Below are 14,826 nucleotides of genomic sequence, written 5' to 3' on the forward strand. Positions count from 1 at the left end.
TGATGCCGGTTGGTGGACATACAGATCATGGAGATCCTGTTACAACAGTCAGAATTTTGAGTCATTCAGTATAGGTCCCTTCTGCATTTACTAATATAACTGAGAAAAGCTATGATGCACTTGTCTGCAGTATATGATATATACCTATATGCTTCAGAACAGCAGAAAATGTAACCCTGTTGCCGTACCGAAGCAGTGAGTGTTGGCGTGCTCGCCATGCATGCCATGCGTACCTCGTTACTTTCCAGGGAGGCCTCGCTGCTGACCCCCGTGTTGATGCAAATCCCCTCGCTGCTACTGCTCCGCGGTCTAAAAGTGTCCCCTTCCTCTGCAAAACAGGATCCCATCCTACTGATAAGCATGTATAATATAGGTGAGGCATCACATCAAATCATAATTAGAGCCCTGACCGTCCACACCTCTGCTGCTTCCATTGCTTTCCACATCCCGCTCATTGATGGGGGAGGTGACATCGCGATAATGCAGCTCATCAGACTCGGCAGTATCATAATCAAGTTCATTGAAAGTAACATATCCCTGAGCAGGAACTTGACCTAAAACAAAACACAAACACACAAAAATATAAAACACACCACAAAGAAATGACATACTGACAGACCAAATCTAAGTAGTCATATGTAGAACGGGAGGTAGTCATCATCCTGGCGTGCGGGATACAGACTGACAAAAAAGCGGCGTCCGGATCCCAGGTCCAGAATCCCGACAGCCGGCAAATCCCGAAGGTAAGTATCACAGGTTAGGTGGAGGGTTAGGTTTAGGGTTGGGAAATAGGTGGAGGGTCAGGGTTAGGCACTAAGAGGGGAGGGTTAGGTTTATGGTGCGGGGAGGTTCAGTTTAGGTACTGGGGGGGGGGGGGAAGGTTAGGTTCAGGCAGCGGGGAGGGAGGGTTAGGGGTAAAGGTAAGGGTTAGCGTTAGGGTACTTAACTAATGGTGTCGGAATTCTGACTGTCGGGATGCCGCTGACGGTATTCTGACCGGCACCCTCCAGACCACCGGGAATCCATACCCAACCCATTTAAAACACCCTCATCATTTTCAGTAACCACCGTGATTCTAAGGGGTATATTTACTGAAGTGAGAGTTTTTAGAAGTGGAGATGTTGCTCATAGCAACCAATCAGATTCTAGCTATTATCTTCTAGAAGGTGCTAGTTAAATGTTAAGTAGAATCTGATTGGTTGCTATGGGCAACATCTCCACTTCTAAAAAAAATGTCACTTTAGTAAATAATCCCAAATCCAAACTCTCTTATAGTGGTAGGAGTATTAATTACCTGTAATATCGGTTTGGAACGGCCTCTTTCAGATAAATTGGCCCCTATCTCTCCATGGCCGCATGTGGATGTTTGCCAATTGTGTCTCAAAGTCACCAGTTATCTCGGAGATTCTCTTTAATTAAGTAGCACTGGATTGTTTTCAGGGAAAATTTTATTATATCTGCACAGTATGGAACCTACCCCTGCTTAGATTGTACCTGCATTAACACTAAGATGAAGAGTAGTTCCGTTCAACATTCCCCTTAAAGGAAAGGGAGATAGGAGATTAGAGCTTATCACACGTCTGTCATCCTATATTTATACTGTATGATCCAGTGTCTGTGTTGCCTGGTACATATTGGGGCACTATTTGAAAAGTGAAAGACCACAATGAATCTTCTAGAATCTAGTAATTCAGCCGCACAACTAAAGTATATAGTCATTTTCCCCAACACTGTGGCCCCTGTACTCACCATGGCTGGGTTGGCCAATCCCTCCCCCTCCGCCTGTTATCTTGGCCAAAGCCTGAGGACCATCGTGAATGCTGGGGCCTTTGGCCTTGCGCTGGTGCCTGGGCCTATGGGGGGTAGCAGTGGATTCATCCGATGAGCTCTGCTCTTCATGTTGCACTGGAAGAATTAAGATTTAATTTCATATCGGAAACGTGGACAATGCTGAAACGCTAGCGGGTGCCGGTATTAATGACCTCACCACGCAACTGCACAGACTCTGGCAAAGGACAGTCACCTAAACATAAACAGCATAAATAAAATGTAAAAAAAAACCGCACAGTGCAACTTGTCATAAGGAATTTTTAACAACTTTTAGAAAATCTCTAACCCTACATCTCATTCATATGCCATGGGGGACACTGTACCATGGGGTATAGAGGTTCCACCAGGACTCTGGCACATACAGATGTGTCCTCTTGCATCTTTGCTGCGTATGCGGAAAATCGCTCCACGCATGGCGCGAGGCGTGCGTTTGCGAGCGGATACGCGCACTGCATTTGCACCCGTGAGTCCAAGGATTGCATGGTGCGATCGCAGTGCGCGCCGTAGCGTCCCGTAGCGTATGCTGCTGCGTGTAATTGCATAGCCCGATGTGTGCACACATTTGTAGTGCGATCGGCGAGGATGTAATAGGACACGTCTTTAAAAGTGTGTTCTCAAAGCTTTAGCGCCTCCGTCCTTTATACCCCACATTTTGCAGGGACTCAGCAATTCAGCAGTCATCAGTACCTGGGAACCTACTCTGGAGGCAGGGTCAGGTGGGGCACCCCATCGTAGGAGGCCCCACACTAGGCAGGGACAAGCCTGGTCCAAATGGAAAGGGAGCTCCAGGTTTCTTACAGATTACAGACTTTTAACCTTTTTTTGTGTTTTCTTAAAAAAGGGGACACAAAAATGGGAGTATCTGTCTAAGGTGGACTCTCCCATAGATCACTTGTCTAAAGCCACCACATTAACCATTTCAGAATGCTGCAGTACAGATATGAGGATTGAGACTATTCTAAAGTCCACCTATGTAGTGACTAGTGCTAAAGTCCACCTATGTAGCGACTAGTGCCTCTTGAAGACCCAATTCCGCTACTGCCCAGATCAATCAGGTGGCTAAAAAATGGTCTGGACATTTCTGGAGGGATTTCTCCCTGATGTGGTAGACAAGTACTAGAGATATAAGGCCTTGGATGCTGGGTTGGATCCAGAATTTTGGCTACAGTGGTACATGCGCTGTATCCTCTGATTTAAGGCCTGGGAGAAGTGGCCGAAGCATCCAGACGACATTGGAGTATTTGCCTTTTTTTTTTTTTTTTTTACTTTAGGTGATATCCTGTTCAACCAGGAATTGGACAAGATCACTAGCCAAGCGATGGGTGGGACATGCTTTTTTTCTACCGACGATTGTACCTAAAATGAGGGGTCCTCAGTTTCCTTCCTTTCATGACCCCAGATAGGGAAAATAAAATAATCAGGTGCCAAGATGCCAATTCTGTGCTGCTCTTGTCTAACATTACAATCTGCATGATGGACAATCAATCCACCAGGGCTGCGATGAGGTGAGAGCCCATCTGTTTCTTTGTTAGGATCAGTGGCTCCAACACATTGAAGATTCCTAGCTAAGTGGCTTCGTGGATCAGGGACAATTCATTGATCTCCTGAAAAGCCACCCAGCTGTTTCACTCACAACCAGTTTCCTAATAGCACAAAAGAAGCATCAGGCGTTACAAGACACCACTACCACAATTCTGGTGGCCACAGATACCACAATGTTTCCATTCATTCTCAAATGACTGTCCACAGGCGTCCAAATTCTGTTTAGAGAGGAGCAGGGTTCTAATCAAACCTGTTCTTGGCCCCAAAGCCAAATGGTTTATTTTGGTCTATTCCCTGAAAAATCATGTTCTGATGGACAAGTTCAAGATGGAATTGATGAGTTCTATCACCAGTAACATGGAACAGGATGAGTTCCCAGTATCCATGAATGACAAGGCTGTTTACCTAGATGATCCAACCATGAAAGGCCACCATGCCTTCTCAGATGTATGGTTTGGTACCATAACTTTCAGTTTCGGATTCCTCCCTTCGGAATGGTAACTGCCCCCAGAGGATAGTTACAAAGGTCAAGGTGTTTATTGCTGCACTCTGTATCAGGAACATTACTGGGAAGGTGCACAAACTCTGGAGGCCCAAGGTAGGATGTATCTTTATTCCCAGCGACAAGACAGATGCTTTGCAAAAACCAGACAGACTTCAGTTTGTTTCTGCTGGAAAGTTATGGGGAATATGGTCTAAAATGCCAAAGCCATGCAGCTTGCAAGGTTTTATACCAAGGCGTCCCAGATCTAATCCCTTTTGAAATGGAACAAATCACACTGGTTGGACAGAAAAATCATCTGTCTATCTGCACGCACACGTCGGTACCTCCTTTGGCGGCTGAGGAACAACAATCTCATTCAAGGTCGGACCTTTATCATGTGAAATTGGACAACGGTGACAACAGGTGTCAAATGGCAGGGTTGTTACCCTTTATTGCCACATTCAGTGTCCTGCGGCACCAAATGCTCTAGTTCATGGAAAACACACAAAGATTTAGACCAACACCACCACAACTATGGGGGGCCACAAACACCAGGATGCTTCCATATGGGATTTAACAAGATAATGAACGTTACTGTGCTGCTCATATGGGATTCTAAGAATACACCATTTTTTTACATATAAATATATATTACACACACTGCAAATACAACTTATGCAAACAGTATTTTATTAATAAAACAAGGAGGGAAGGGAAGAGGCAATATAGGGCAAGATGAGGGAGGGGGAAGAGTGTTGGGGTATTAGATTGTCCAAACAAAAGTTATAGTGTTACCTGATCCTCTGCTGTGTGTCCGGGATCCCCTGACGCGGTGCGAGTCCAATAGAGACACTATCCTGGAATGACCGTATCTTGATGCTAGCGTTCGGGCAGTATCTCCGTTCCGGTCTGTCTCAGTCACCTTGACCCCCTAACAAGAGAGAAGCTGTCAGCCAGAGATCCAGATGGCAGCCCAGCTTCCAGGAACAGTATACTGAAAGGGTTATCCCCATGGTTACTTGCGAACATTGCTCAAAAAGTAATTTGTGCGAATCTTTAGCATTCATTGTCTACCTCGTTCTAGGAACATAACCGCTAATTGCTTATGGCTTGTTTGGGAGTAGTGCAGATTTACATCCTTCAGCAATGATCATAAATAACTTAACTGTTCTGCATAGTTAGCACCACAAATTATTCCTCCACTTTTCTTATATTCTATTACGGAAGTAGATAGGATTATTTTCCTTGTTTTTATGATGACAAAAATCATACCTTAGATAACTCTTTCTTCGAGGTCCATAGGGTCCACAGAATCTACCTTGGGGTATGTAGTCAGAGAGATCCATTGCACCAAACAGCTACAGCTTTAAAGCTCCCAGCATGCACTGGGTCCTCCTCCCTATATACCCTGCCTCCAGCCACAGGCATTCAGTTTGTAAACAAGCCTAACGGCAAGAGACGGAAAGTGGAGAAGGAAGTACAATGTACCCAAGAAACACTCTCACAGTACGAAGAGTGAATCAGTGATACAAAAAAGCAAAGAACAGATCCCAACTGAGGCCAGGTACGTCAGGGTGGGTGCTCTGTGGACCCTATGGACCTTGAAGAAAAAGAGTTATCATCTAAGGCAGTGGTTCCCAAACTTTTTAGAATCGTGGCGCCCTAGACTATCAGCATTTTTTCCACGGCACCCCTAGGCCAAATGTTTCTTATTGAGAAATTCAGAAAAAAATTAAATGAAGTAAATTGTGCTTTTATGTCACCCTTAGGTTCAGTTATGTGGTCAGGACTGCGCTTCTTTTTGTCCACATATTCTTTGATTGGCAGTCATTAGCACTGGTTTTACCTATCACACTGACTAAAATTTATTTAATTTGCTACTGGGCAACCAACCCGAGGTACCCCTGCAAGTGCACTGAGGCACCCCAGGGTGCCATGGCACACAGTCTGGGAACCACTGATCTAAGGTATGTTATACCAGAACTCTGATTTTCTTCTTCAGGGTCCATAGAATCTACCTTGGGGACGCCCTAAAGCAGTTCCCTTAAGGGTGGAGATGCGCATCCTGAGCAGAGAGGAGAATCCGACGCCCAAAGGAAGCATCCTGGGAGGCAAAAGTATCAAAATGCGTTGAATTTGATAAAAGGTATGGACGGAAGAACAAGTGGCTGCCTTGCACAGCTGTTCAGCCGAGGCGCCATGTCTAACTACCCACGACGGTCCAACAGAGTAGAATGTGCTGTCACCTCGTTAGGAACAGGGAGATCAGCCTGTATATAGACTTGAGCAATAGTCGTATGCAGCCAGCGAGCCAAGGTTTGTTTGTTAGCTGGCCATCCTCGTTTGTGAAACCCATATAACACAAAGAGCAAATCCAATTTCCTGATGTAGCGGGTACGATCCACGTAGATACGAAGGGCTCGAACCACATCCAGGGAAGCTTCACCTGTAGACAGGTTTGAAGACTGAAAAGCAAGGACTACAATTTCCTCATTTATATGGAAACGGGATACTACCTTCGGAAGGTAACCCGCCATAGTACAAGGGACAGCTCTATTTTGATGAGAAATCAAATATGGAGAGACATTGACAGTGCTGCCAAGTCAGAAACTCTACGAGCTGAGGAGATAGCAAGGAGAAGAAGTGTCTTCACTGTCAACCATCTTAAGTCCACCTTATCCAAGGGTTCAAAGGGGGGAGCTTGCAGCTCCTTGAGAAACAAGGATAAAACTCATGGTGCCACCGGAGGGACATACGGAGGTTGCAGTCGTAGAACCCCCTGCAAAAATGTTCTTACATCTGCCAGGGGCGCAATACTGCGCTGAAACAAAACTGACAAAGCAGAAGCTTGAACCCTCAAGGTAGCCAGGCGCAGACCTAAGTCTTACCCAGCCTGCAGAAAAGCAAGTACTCTTGAAACCTTAGGGTCATATTTTGTTTGGGAACACCAACGAAAATATGAATGCCAAATTCTGTGATAGATGCGGTCTGAAGCAGGCTTCCTTGCCCTCATCCTCGTCTGGATCACAGAAGCAAAGAAACCTTTGGCCTTTAAGACGGAAGCCTCAATAGCCACACCATCAAAGCAAGCCAAGGTAAATCCGGATATAGGCAGGGACCCTGCACTAGCAAATCCGGTTGTAGAGGCAGTGGAAGTGGCCTGTCTATGGATAGACACGTCAGATCGGTGAACCAATGTATCCTGGATCAGGCAGGAGCTATTAGTATTAACCTGCCGCCTTCCTGCTTGAACTTTCTGACGACTCTTGGGAGGAGGGATATCGGAGGAAACCGGTATGCCAACCTGAAGTTCTACCTCACCGCCAGAGCGTCCATGAAGGTGGCTGTGGGGTCCCTCGTTCGGGAGCCGTACCTGGGGACCTTGTGGTTGTGGCGTGACGCCAGAAGGTCTATGTCTGGTAGTCCCTACCTGTCCACCAGACGTCCGGCTGAAGAGCCCATTCTCCGGTGTGTATGTCCTGACGACTTAGAAAGTCCGCTTCCCAGTTGAGGACGTCTGGGATGAATATTGCGGAGATTGCTGGAAGATGGCAGAATTGTCGCCACTTCCCTCATGGCTGCCAGACTTCGTGTGCCTCCCTGATGGCTGATGTAGGTCACTGTGGTCGCGTTGTCTGGTTTGAATCTGGACAGGCCTGCCATGAAGAAGGTCCTGGGCCAGACCGAGCGCTGTGTGCACTGCAAGAAGCTCCAAGATATTTATCGGTGGGTGACTTTCCTGAGTCGTCCACCTTCCCTGAAAGGTGTGACGCCCTGTCACCGCTCCCCATTCTCGCAGACTTGCATCCGTGGTGAGGAGTACCCAATCTGTGACCCATAACGGACGACCCTTGTCTAAATGAGTCGTCTCCAGGCATCAAGTGAGATAGAGCCGAACCTCTGGCAAGATGCAGATCATCTGAGACGTTATCCGATGATACTGATCATCCCATTGAGACAGAATCCATTGCTGCAGTGACCTGGAATGGAACTGGGCATACGCCACCATATCGAATGTGGATACCATGGACCCCAGCACCTGTATTGCCAGGTGAACTGACACACTTTGTTTGCAGAGTAGACTGTGCACAAGAGACTGTAGTGCCGCAATCTTGTCCTCTGGTAGGCGAATCCACTGGGCCAGAGAGTCCAGCAGTATCCCCAAGTGCACTATCCGCTGAGTTGGAGAAAGAGGACTTTTTCCAATTTATTACCCAGCCGTGCTCTTTTAAGCAGACAATGGTCATCTGCAGATGACATTGTAACAACTCCTGTGATTGTGCCAATATCAGGAGGTTGTCCAAATATGGCAGTAGCCTGACCCCTTGTCGTCTGAGATGAGCCGTCATCACTGCCATTATTTTGGTAAATACCCGAGGTGCTGTGGCCAACCCGAAGGTTAGCGCCTGAAATTGGTAATGTTGCTGATCTACCGTCAATCTGAGAAATCAGAGGTATACAGGGAGACAGACCAGACCTCTGAGACAACCCGCCTGCAGCAGTACGCACAACTGCGAGCATCTCATACACGAGGTGGTCAGAAGTAACAACCCAGAGGCTGGAATCCGTAACCAGAAGTTGTGTCTGGGTCGGGGGAGGAGCTGCCGGGAGAGCGCCTATCTCCCCTAAGCTGCGATTGTGACGGCACGGGTATGCTGGCCTCACAGTAGTAGACGCTAACTAGTGCGCTCTAGTGCGTCTACTACCCATCCCTGGCGACAGACGATATGGCCCAGGCCGCCTTAGTGAGTACACGTTACACGAGGTCTTCACCCGCAGCCACCTCTGGTGCGTCTCCTACATTGGAGGCCTGGACTGCGTCACACACGATTCCCCTCATGAGGAATCGCTTGCCTACCATCTCCGTGAATCCAATCGCAGTCCGGACCCCAGCGACGCCGCTAGCTAAGCTTCTCCGAGGCCCGCCGAAATCCCCCGGGCATATAGTGGCACTGGCATTTTGGCATCGGCGGAGGTAGATGGAGTCGCAGAACCTGCGTCCTATTCGGCGCCGAGTACTGCTCTACTCAGAAGTTCACAAAACTAAGGTAAATCATAAAAGAAAAAGCTTGGCAGTCCTGCTGTTAAACAGGTGCGTCTGGATACTTACCGCGCACCAAACAAAAAACTGAATACCTGTGGCTGGAGGCGGGGTATATAGGGAGGAGGACCAGTGCATGCTGGGAGCTTTAAAGCTGTAGCTGTTTGGTGCAATGGATCTCTCCAACTACATACCCCAAGGTAGATTCTGTGGACCCTATGAACCCTGAAGAAGAAAGATCTACAGGTGTGGGCAACTTTCCATTTAAATAAAAATATCTACTTATAAAAGACATGAATAAAATACATGTATTAACCATTTTCCACCTCAACCAATGTATTTTCATAGACGCTGCCACGCTTTTTTTTTTTTATTTTATTTTTATTACTGGTATAATGCTCCTAATCAAGCAGCACCCTAGAAGAGGAGAGGAAACTCACGTGGCTCAGTAAATGTTGCACTATAAACTCGTGGCCGGACGCTGCGGCTTCCATGAGAGGCGTGAACCCGTACACCGGCTCCCTGTAACGAATAAATGGAAATCCCCAGTTAATGGTCAGTATTATCACCGGTAACCTCTCATTTACCTTAGCTTATAATCAGCAATAAGTTGTGTATATATCCTCTCTACAGTACGCCACCATAAACCAGGTTAGTTATTACATAGTGTTACTGGGGGAGATGTACTAAGCCTTGGAGAGAGATAAAGTGGACGGAGATAAAGAACCAACCAATCAGCTCCTAAATGCCATTTTTCAAACTCAGCCTGTAAAGTGACAGTTAGGAGTTGATTATTTGGTACTTTGGGGCAGATGTATTAGAACTTTAAGGGGATATGCGGAAAATGGGGATGTTATGTGCCACAGACAACGCAAGCCCGGATGTAGGAAGGGCGCGGTGTGAGCAGCATAGCAGAGGCGCTAAGGGCTCCTGTGTTTATCGGCGCTTCTATCTATCAGATAGAAACGCAGGTAGGTGAAGCTATGTATGTATGAACGTTCTTTAGAAGAGATCATAAGGTAAAATACCTTTAATTGATTTCACCTGGCTGGTCAGGTGCTGGCAGTCTCCATACTGTTTTTTTTTTGCTTTGAATAAACTTTATTGAGCATTGAAATTTTTGTCTATGTCCCTCAGTGACCACCACGCATGCATACTGCCGATGAGCCCCCCTGGGAATCAGCCGACCGGCGCATGCGTAAAGGAACCGCTGGTCGGGTGATTCCCAGGCGGCTCAGCGGCAGTATGCAGTGTAGTGCCCAAGATGACAGCTGTGCACAGATCACCAGACAGTCACTGATTTTGTGCACATCTTTTTCAATAATGACCAGAATAATACATCCGGCCGATAGCTGCACCCGCTTCACCGCGAACCGGCGGTGAAGCGGGACCTGACAAATACCGCCTGAGATCTCCGCTTAATACATCTCCCCCCCTTCCTCTCTTACAAACCGTGCATGAACCATTTTGTGGGCTGAGCCACTGTAACTAGGGCTTCGGTGAGGTCACCGGCTGCTAGAGGATGCTCAGGCTGCTATCTCATCGCTACTGGCTCAGCCCACAAAGCTGCTGCTTCCGCTCTACAGGAAACAGTCACATGACACAGAAGGGTGTGAACTGAATACTTAACGACAGACCAATAGGGAAATCACAATTTCCGCGGGTGTGTAACCTATGGGCAAAGACCTCACAACAGAGTTTTGGGTCCCCTGATCATTAGATACGGAATATATTTCATTAGGAATCACCTCCAATGGCACTGTGAAACTTTGACCCGCAGCTCAAGATAAAACATCCATTTATAAAGCTCGGCTCGCTTACTTGACTTCTGCGTTGGCACCGTGCTCTAGCAGGAACCGCAGCATCCGCTGGTGCCCGGCACTGGTGCAGTGGAACAGAGCGGTCCAGCCGCGGGCATCTCTCGCCTCCATCTTGGCTCCTTGCTGTAGCGATGAGAGAAGAATGGACATGTCTTTAGCTGGTTTACGTCTGGCACAGAGAAGAGGCATAATGCCATCATCCAAATCCATGTGAGCTTCTATCACCTGAAGAAGTTACATAACTCCAAGGAGCAGGTCAGTCCGTTTTCCTCTAGAACCCTACTTCTTGGGGCTCAACACAGGCACTAAAGATTTATCCAATTACCCTCTTACTGGATATTATATATAACAAGCAAAGTGGAGCATGCCAATTATCATCAGCAGATCCTGCATCTACAAACTGAATAAAACGGTGGTAAAAGGGGGAGGGGGGGGGGGGGGTCATAATATACTTATTTTTATATTTATCCCTAGTTTACAAATTCATTAACTGTTCACAGGGTGGATACAGGAACACTCTGGAGGAATAAGTTGGACACGTCTGGGCACAGTAAATTGTTAGCACAGATGTAAAGTCTAGAGCAGGGATGTCAAACTCGTGGGCATCCAGCTGCTAAGGGACTACATATTCCAGCATGCCCTGCCACTGTTTTAGCATGCCCTAAGAGCAAAACTGTGGCAGTGCATGCTGGGATGTGTAGTTCCACTGCAGCTGGATGGCCCCAGTTTGACACCACTGGTCTAGAGCCTAGGTAAAGTGCGGTGAAGGCTATGATGCTCAGCTATTACCAGAGGGGAAACAGGGGGCAGATTTAGTGATGCTCAGCTATTAGCAGAGGGGAAACAGGGAGTAGTGCCTGCATATAATCAGGAGTAAATTAAGATGGAACCAGGCTGTCATGAAAGGGGCAGCGGGGTGTAGCTGGTGTTAAGAAATGATCATTAAGTTGAAGGTGGTCCCCACCCCAAGTGCCCATGTTTAGCAAGGCCGCAGAGGCTGCAGCAGGACGCCATACCTGTATTAGGAAATATGCCACACTTTCATTCCCACAGCTGGCTGCCAGCATAAGAGGAGTTTGTCCACTGGGCGTCCTACAATTCACATCCACCCCAGCTTCTAGTAGCAGGTTAACCACAGCATCATGTCCAATATAAGAGGCGTACATTAGTGGGGTCCATCCACCCAGGTTCTGCTGGTTCAGGTCTACATCCCTCCTGCAGAAAGACAACAGTGGCTATAGTAACCCTGCATGGATACACTGAGGCAGGGGTAAATTTTATACATGACATGGACCTGTGCTGCTTTAGAAACAATGAAATGAGCTTACCAGTAGATTGCCAAGCTGGGTCCATCGCCTCGCCAGCAACCATCTACGGAACATGTTTTACATTCAGACTTTGCTGCCCTTTTTGCCCTGGATATGCAATGGGTGCCAGCCGATAGTTACCGCCCAAACAATAGGGGATTCATTCACAAAAACAAATGCCCCCCCTAAGAATAGATTGCAGGTTTTGTTTTTGCTTTTTAGCAAAATGCCCCCACAAATAGCAAAGTGACAAAACATGCTAAACTAATACTAAAAATATTATTGTAACATTAGCAGGTTGGATACTGGTCGATTGGTCAACAATAAAAAGGCTGACATGGTCATTAGGGTTAAATGGTTGACAATCAAAAAAATCATCATTGAACATGTCAACACTAAAATGTTAACACATTGTTTTTTCACGGTTTGTAGAGTTAGGTTTGGGGTTAAGCTTAAAAACAAAAATGTGGCAACATTTTAGTGTCGACATGTTAAATGACTACCTTTTTACTGTGTCGACCTAAAGACATGTTGACAGAATGATGGTCAACCTAATGACCATGGCAACCTTTTTACTGTAGACATTCAAAACCGGTTGACGTTCTGAACATCGACCTTTATACTGTTGAACCTTTTAAACCACACCTAGCAGGATTACACAGTCCCAGAGCCTATCTTACATTGTCATCTAACGCAATGCGACCTAATGTCCTTTCTCATCGGGAATGTTTGCCATTGACATATTCCCTGGAACATCCAGCAATGTATTACTTACAGCGGGTGGGGAAGCTTTTTAATCCCGATGCCATTTGGATACTTATAACATCATTTGCGGGCCCTGTGCAGGCCACACCCCCTCCATGTTTCATCACATGGAGGGGTCGGGCCACAAGCGCTAGTGATTACAGCAATGCCCGGAGCATCCTGCAGATGCTCCGGGGAGCTGCAAGGGCAGCGGTGTGACCATCTGAAGTGTCCGAAGGATACTCCGGGCGGCACTGCTGCATAGAATCTAGCTGCACGGTGCCATTCTAGGCACCCTGCTAGCCAGATGAGGCTAGCAGAAAAAAGCTCCTAGAATTATTGAATTCCGAGTGCCACCTGCGGTTCCCTTGGCAGGGCCAAACCAAATGATTTTGTGGGCCTTATACAGCCCGCGGGCCGGACGTTCCCCACCCCTGAGTTACAGGATGCCTGGGAGATATAGAAACTATATGTCTGCCCCATACTGAATGAATGAAACCATACCTCAAACATATTCTTGGTGAGACGCTTCCTTAACTTTTGCATACAGAAATGTGATTATTAGAGGCTGTATTATAGAACATAGGTTGCATTTCTGGCATAATTGTACGTTATGTAATGGAGTCATGCCCAGTGTTTTATTTTTTTTCCCAATTCAAAAATAATTGGAAACTGAAAAGTCATCATGCAGTAAAAACGCATATTATTACCTTTGTACACAGCACTGAACAACCTCGTACTGTCCAATAGAGGCCGCAGTGTGAAGGTCCAGCGGCAACTCTTGTCCATCCAACGGTTCTCCGTACCACATGGACAGACTGCGGCCAAGCATCTCGGTCTCGCTGGACTCATCACTGAGCTCTGCCATGTTGATGATAATGGTCTCAATGCACTAGATGAGGGAATCGGCTGGTTACCAATCAGAGTCATGCCAAGCAGTGCCCACAGACACCCGCAGGATGGCCCCAACACAGGCAAAATAGAGCATACAAAAAACAGGGACATACGAGGCAGACACAATAAATGTAGACATGAAAACAAAAAAACGGGTAGGCTAGGCCCATAGGAGTGCTTCAGAGACTGGGACTGTGGTGAAAGTCCACCAGTAACAGCGGTATAGGTGGGAGTTTTCCGTGAGGTTTATAGGCACAGATCAGAGTCAGGTCTGGGAGGGCATGGGAGTATGTACGAGGGGGTGATGTTATTGAGGGATTTGCAACAAGTATTCCAATAACACGTGTTCCACCTAGTGGTGATTATAAAGCATTATACGAGGGTGGTTCAATAAGTAAGGTAACAAGACCTCTCACGTGTGTAATGTTCTCTATTTCTTTCTAATTTCCCACCAGACCAGAGCAGGTAGACCTCTGCTTCCCCTCACGGCCATTAGACTGCGCCTCATATCAGTCATGCTGGCCCAACATCAGGTGTAAGATGGTGGGACTGGGGGGGAACATGGTCACACATTGAGGTGCGTAGTGTGATCAGATTTCTACATCTAAAGGGCGCATCAGCAGCTGAGATTCATCGCCAACTTGTTGAAGTGATGACATCATGTCACGGAAGTAGGTTTGGGCTTGGTGCACTGCCTTTGATAACGCCAGGCCACACGTAGCCTACCGCACACATGAGTTGTTATGGCACTACCACTGAGAGGTACTAGACCATCCTCCCTACAGCCCTGACCTGGCACAGAGTGATTTCCATCTCTTTGAACTATTAAAGAAGCACCTGGGTGGAAGGCGATTTGCAACCAACAGTGAAGTTCAGCAACCCGTCATGACCTGGCTTCAGGCGCTTGACACCGATTTCTTCTATGCCGGGATAGATGCCTTGGTGTACCCTCGGAACAAATGCTTAGACAAGTACGGGGACTATGTGGAAAAATAATCTGTACCAAGGCCATAGTATTGAATGAATGAATATATATATATATATATATATATATATATATATATATATATATATACACACACATAATGAATACATTTACACAATGAGATGTCTTGTTACCTTATTTATTGAACCACCCTCGTACATTGCAATGAATAGCTGCCA

At 46.8% G+C, this 14,826-nt stretch overlaps 1 protein-coding gene across 2 annotated transcripts in view; it reads right to left on the reverse strand.

Moving 5' to 3' along the window:
• ANKS3 (ankyrin repeat and sterile alpha motif domain containing 3) overlaps positions 1-14,826 on the reverse strand; it is a 35,686-nt gene that overhangs the window by 17,595 nt on the left and 3,265 nt on the right. For both annotated transcript variants that reach the window (XM_088448185.1, XM_088448184.1), the window contains 8 exons: positions 13,479-13,660; positions 11,734-11,932; positions 10,719-10,840; positions 9,338-9,419; positions 4,652-4,787; positions 1,750-1,905; positions 420-554; positions 234-328 (listed from right to left, as the gene is read on the reverse strand). In XM_088448185.1, the coding sequence (XP_088304311.1) occupies positions 234-328; positions 420-554; positions 1,750-1,905; positions 4,652-4,787; positions 9,338-9,419; positions 10,719-10,840; positions 11,734-11,932; positions 13,479-13,636 (1,083 nt within the window). In that variant the 5' untranslated portion in view covers positions 13,637-13,660. The remainder of the gene's footprint in view (positions 1-233; positions 329-419; positions 555-1,749; positions 1,906-4,651; positions 4,788-9,337; positions 9,420-10,718; positions 10,841-11,733; positions 11,933-13,478; positions 13,661-14,826) is intronic.

This window comes from Taudactylus pleione, unplaced genomic scaffold, assembly GCF_031769625.1.
Source record: "Taudactylus pleione unplaced genomic scaffold, aTauple2 ptg000451l, whole genome shotgun sequence".
In the NCBI taxonomy this organism is placed as follows: domain Eukaryota; kingdom Metazoa; phylum Chordata; class Amphibia; order Anura; family Myobatrachidae; genus Taudactylus; species Taudactylus pleione.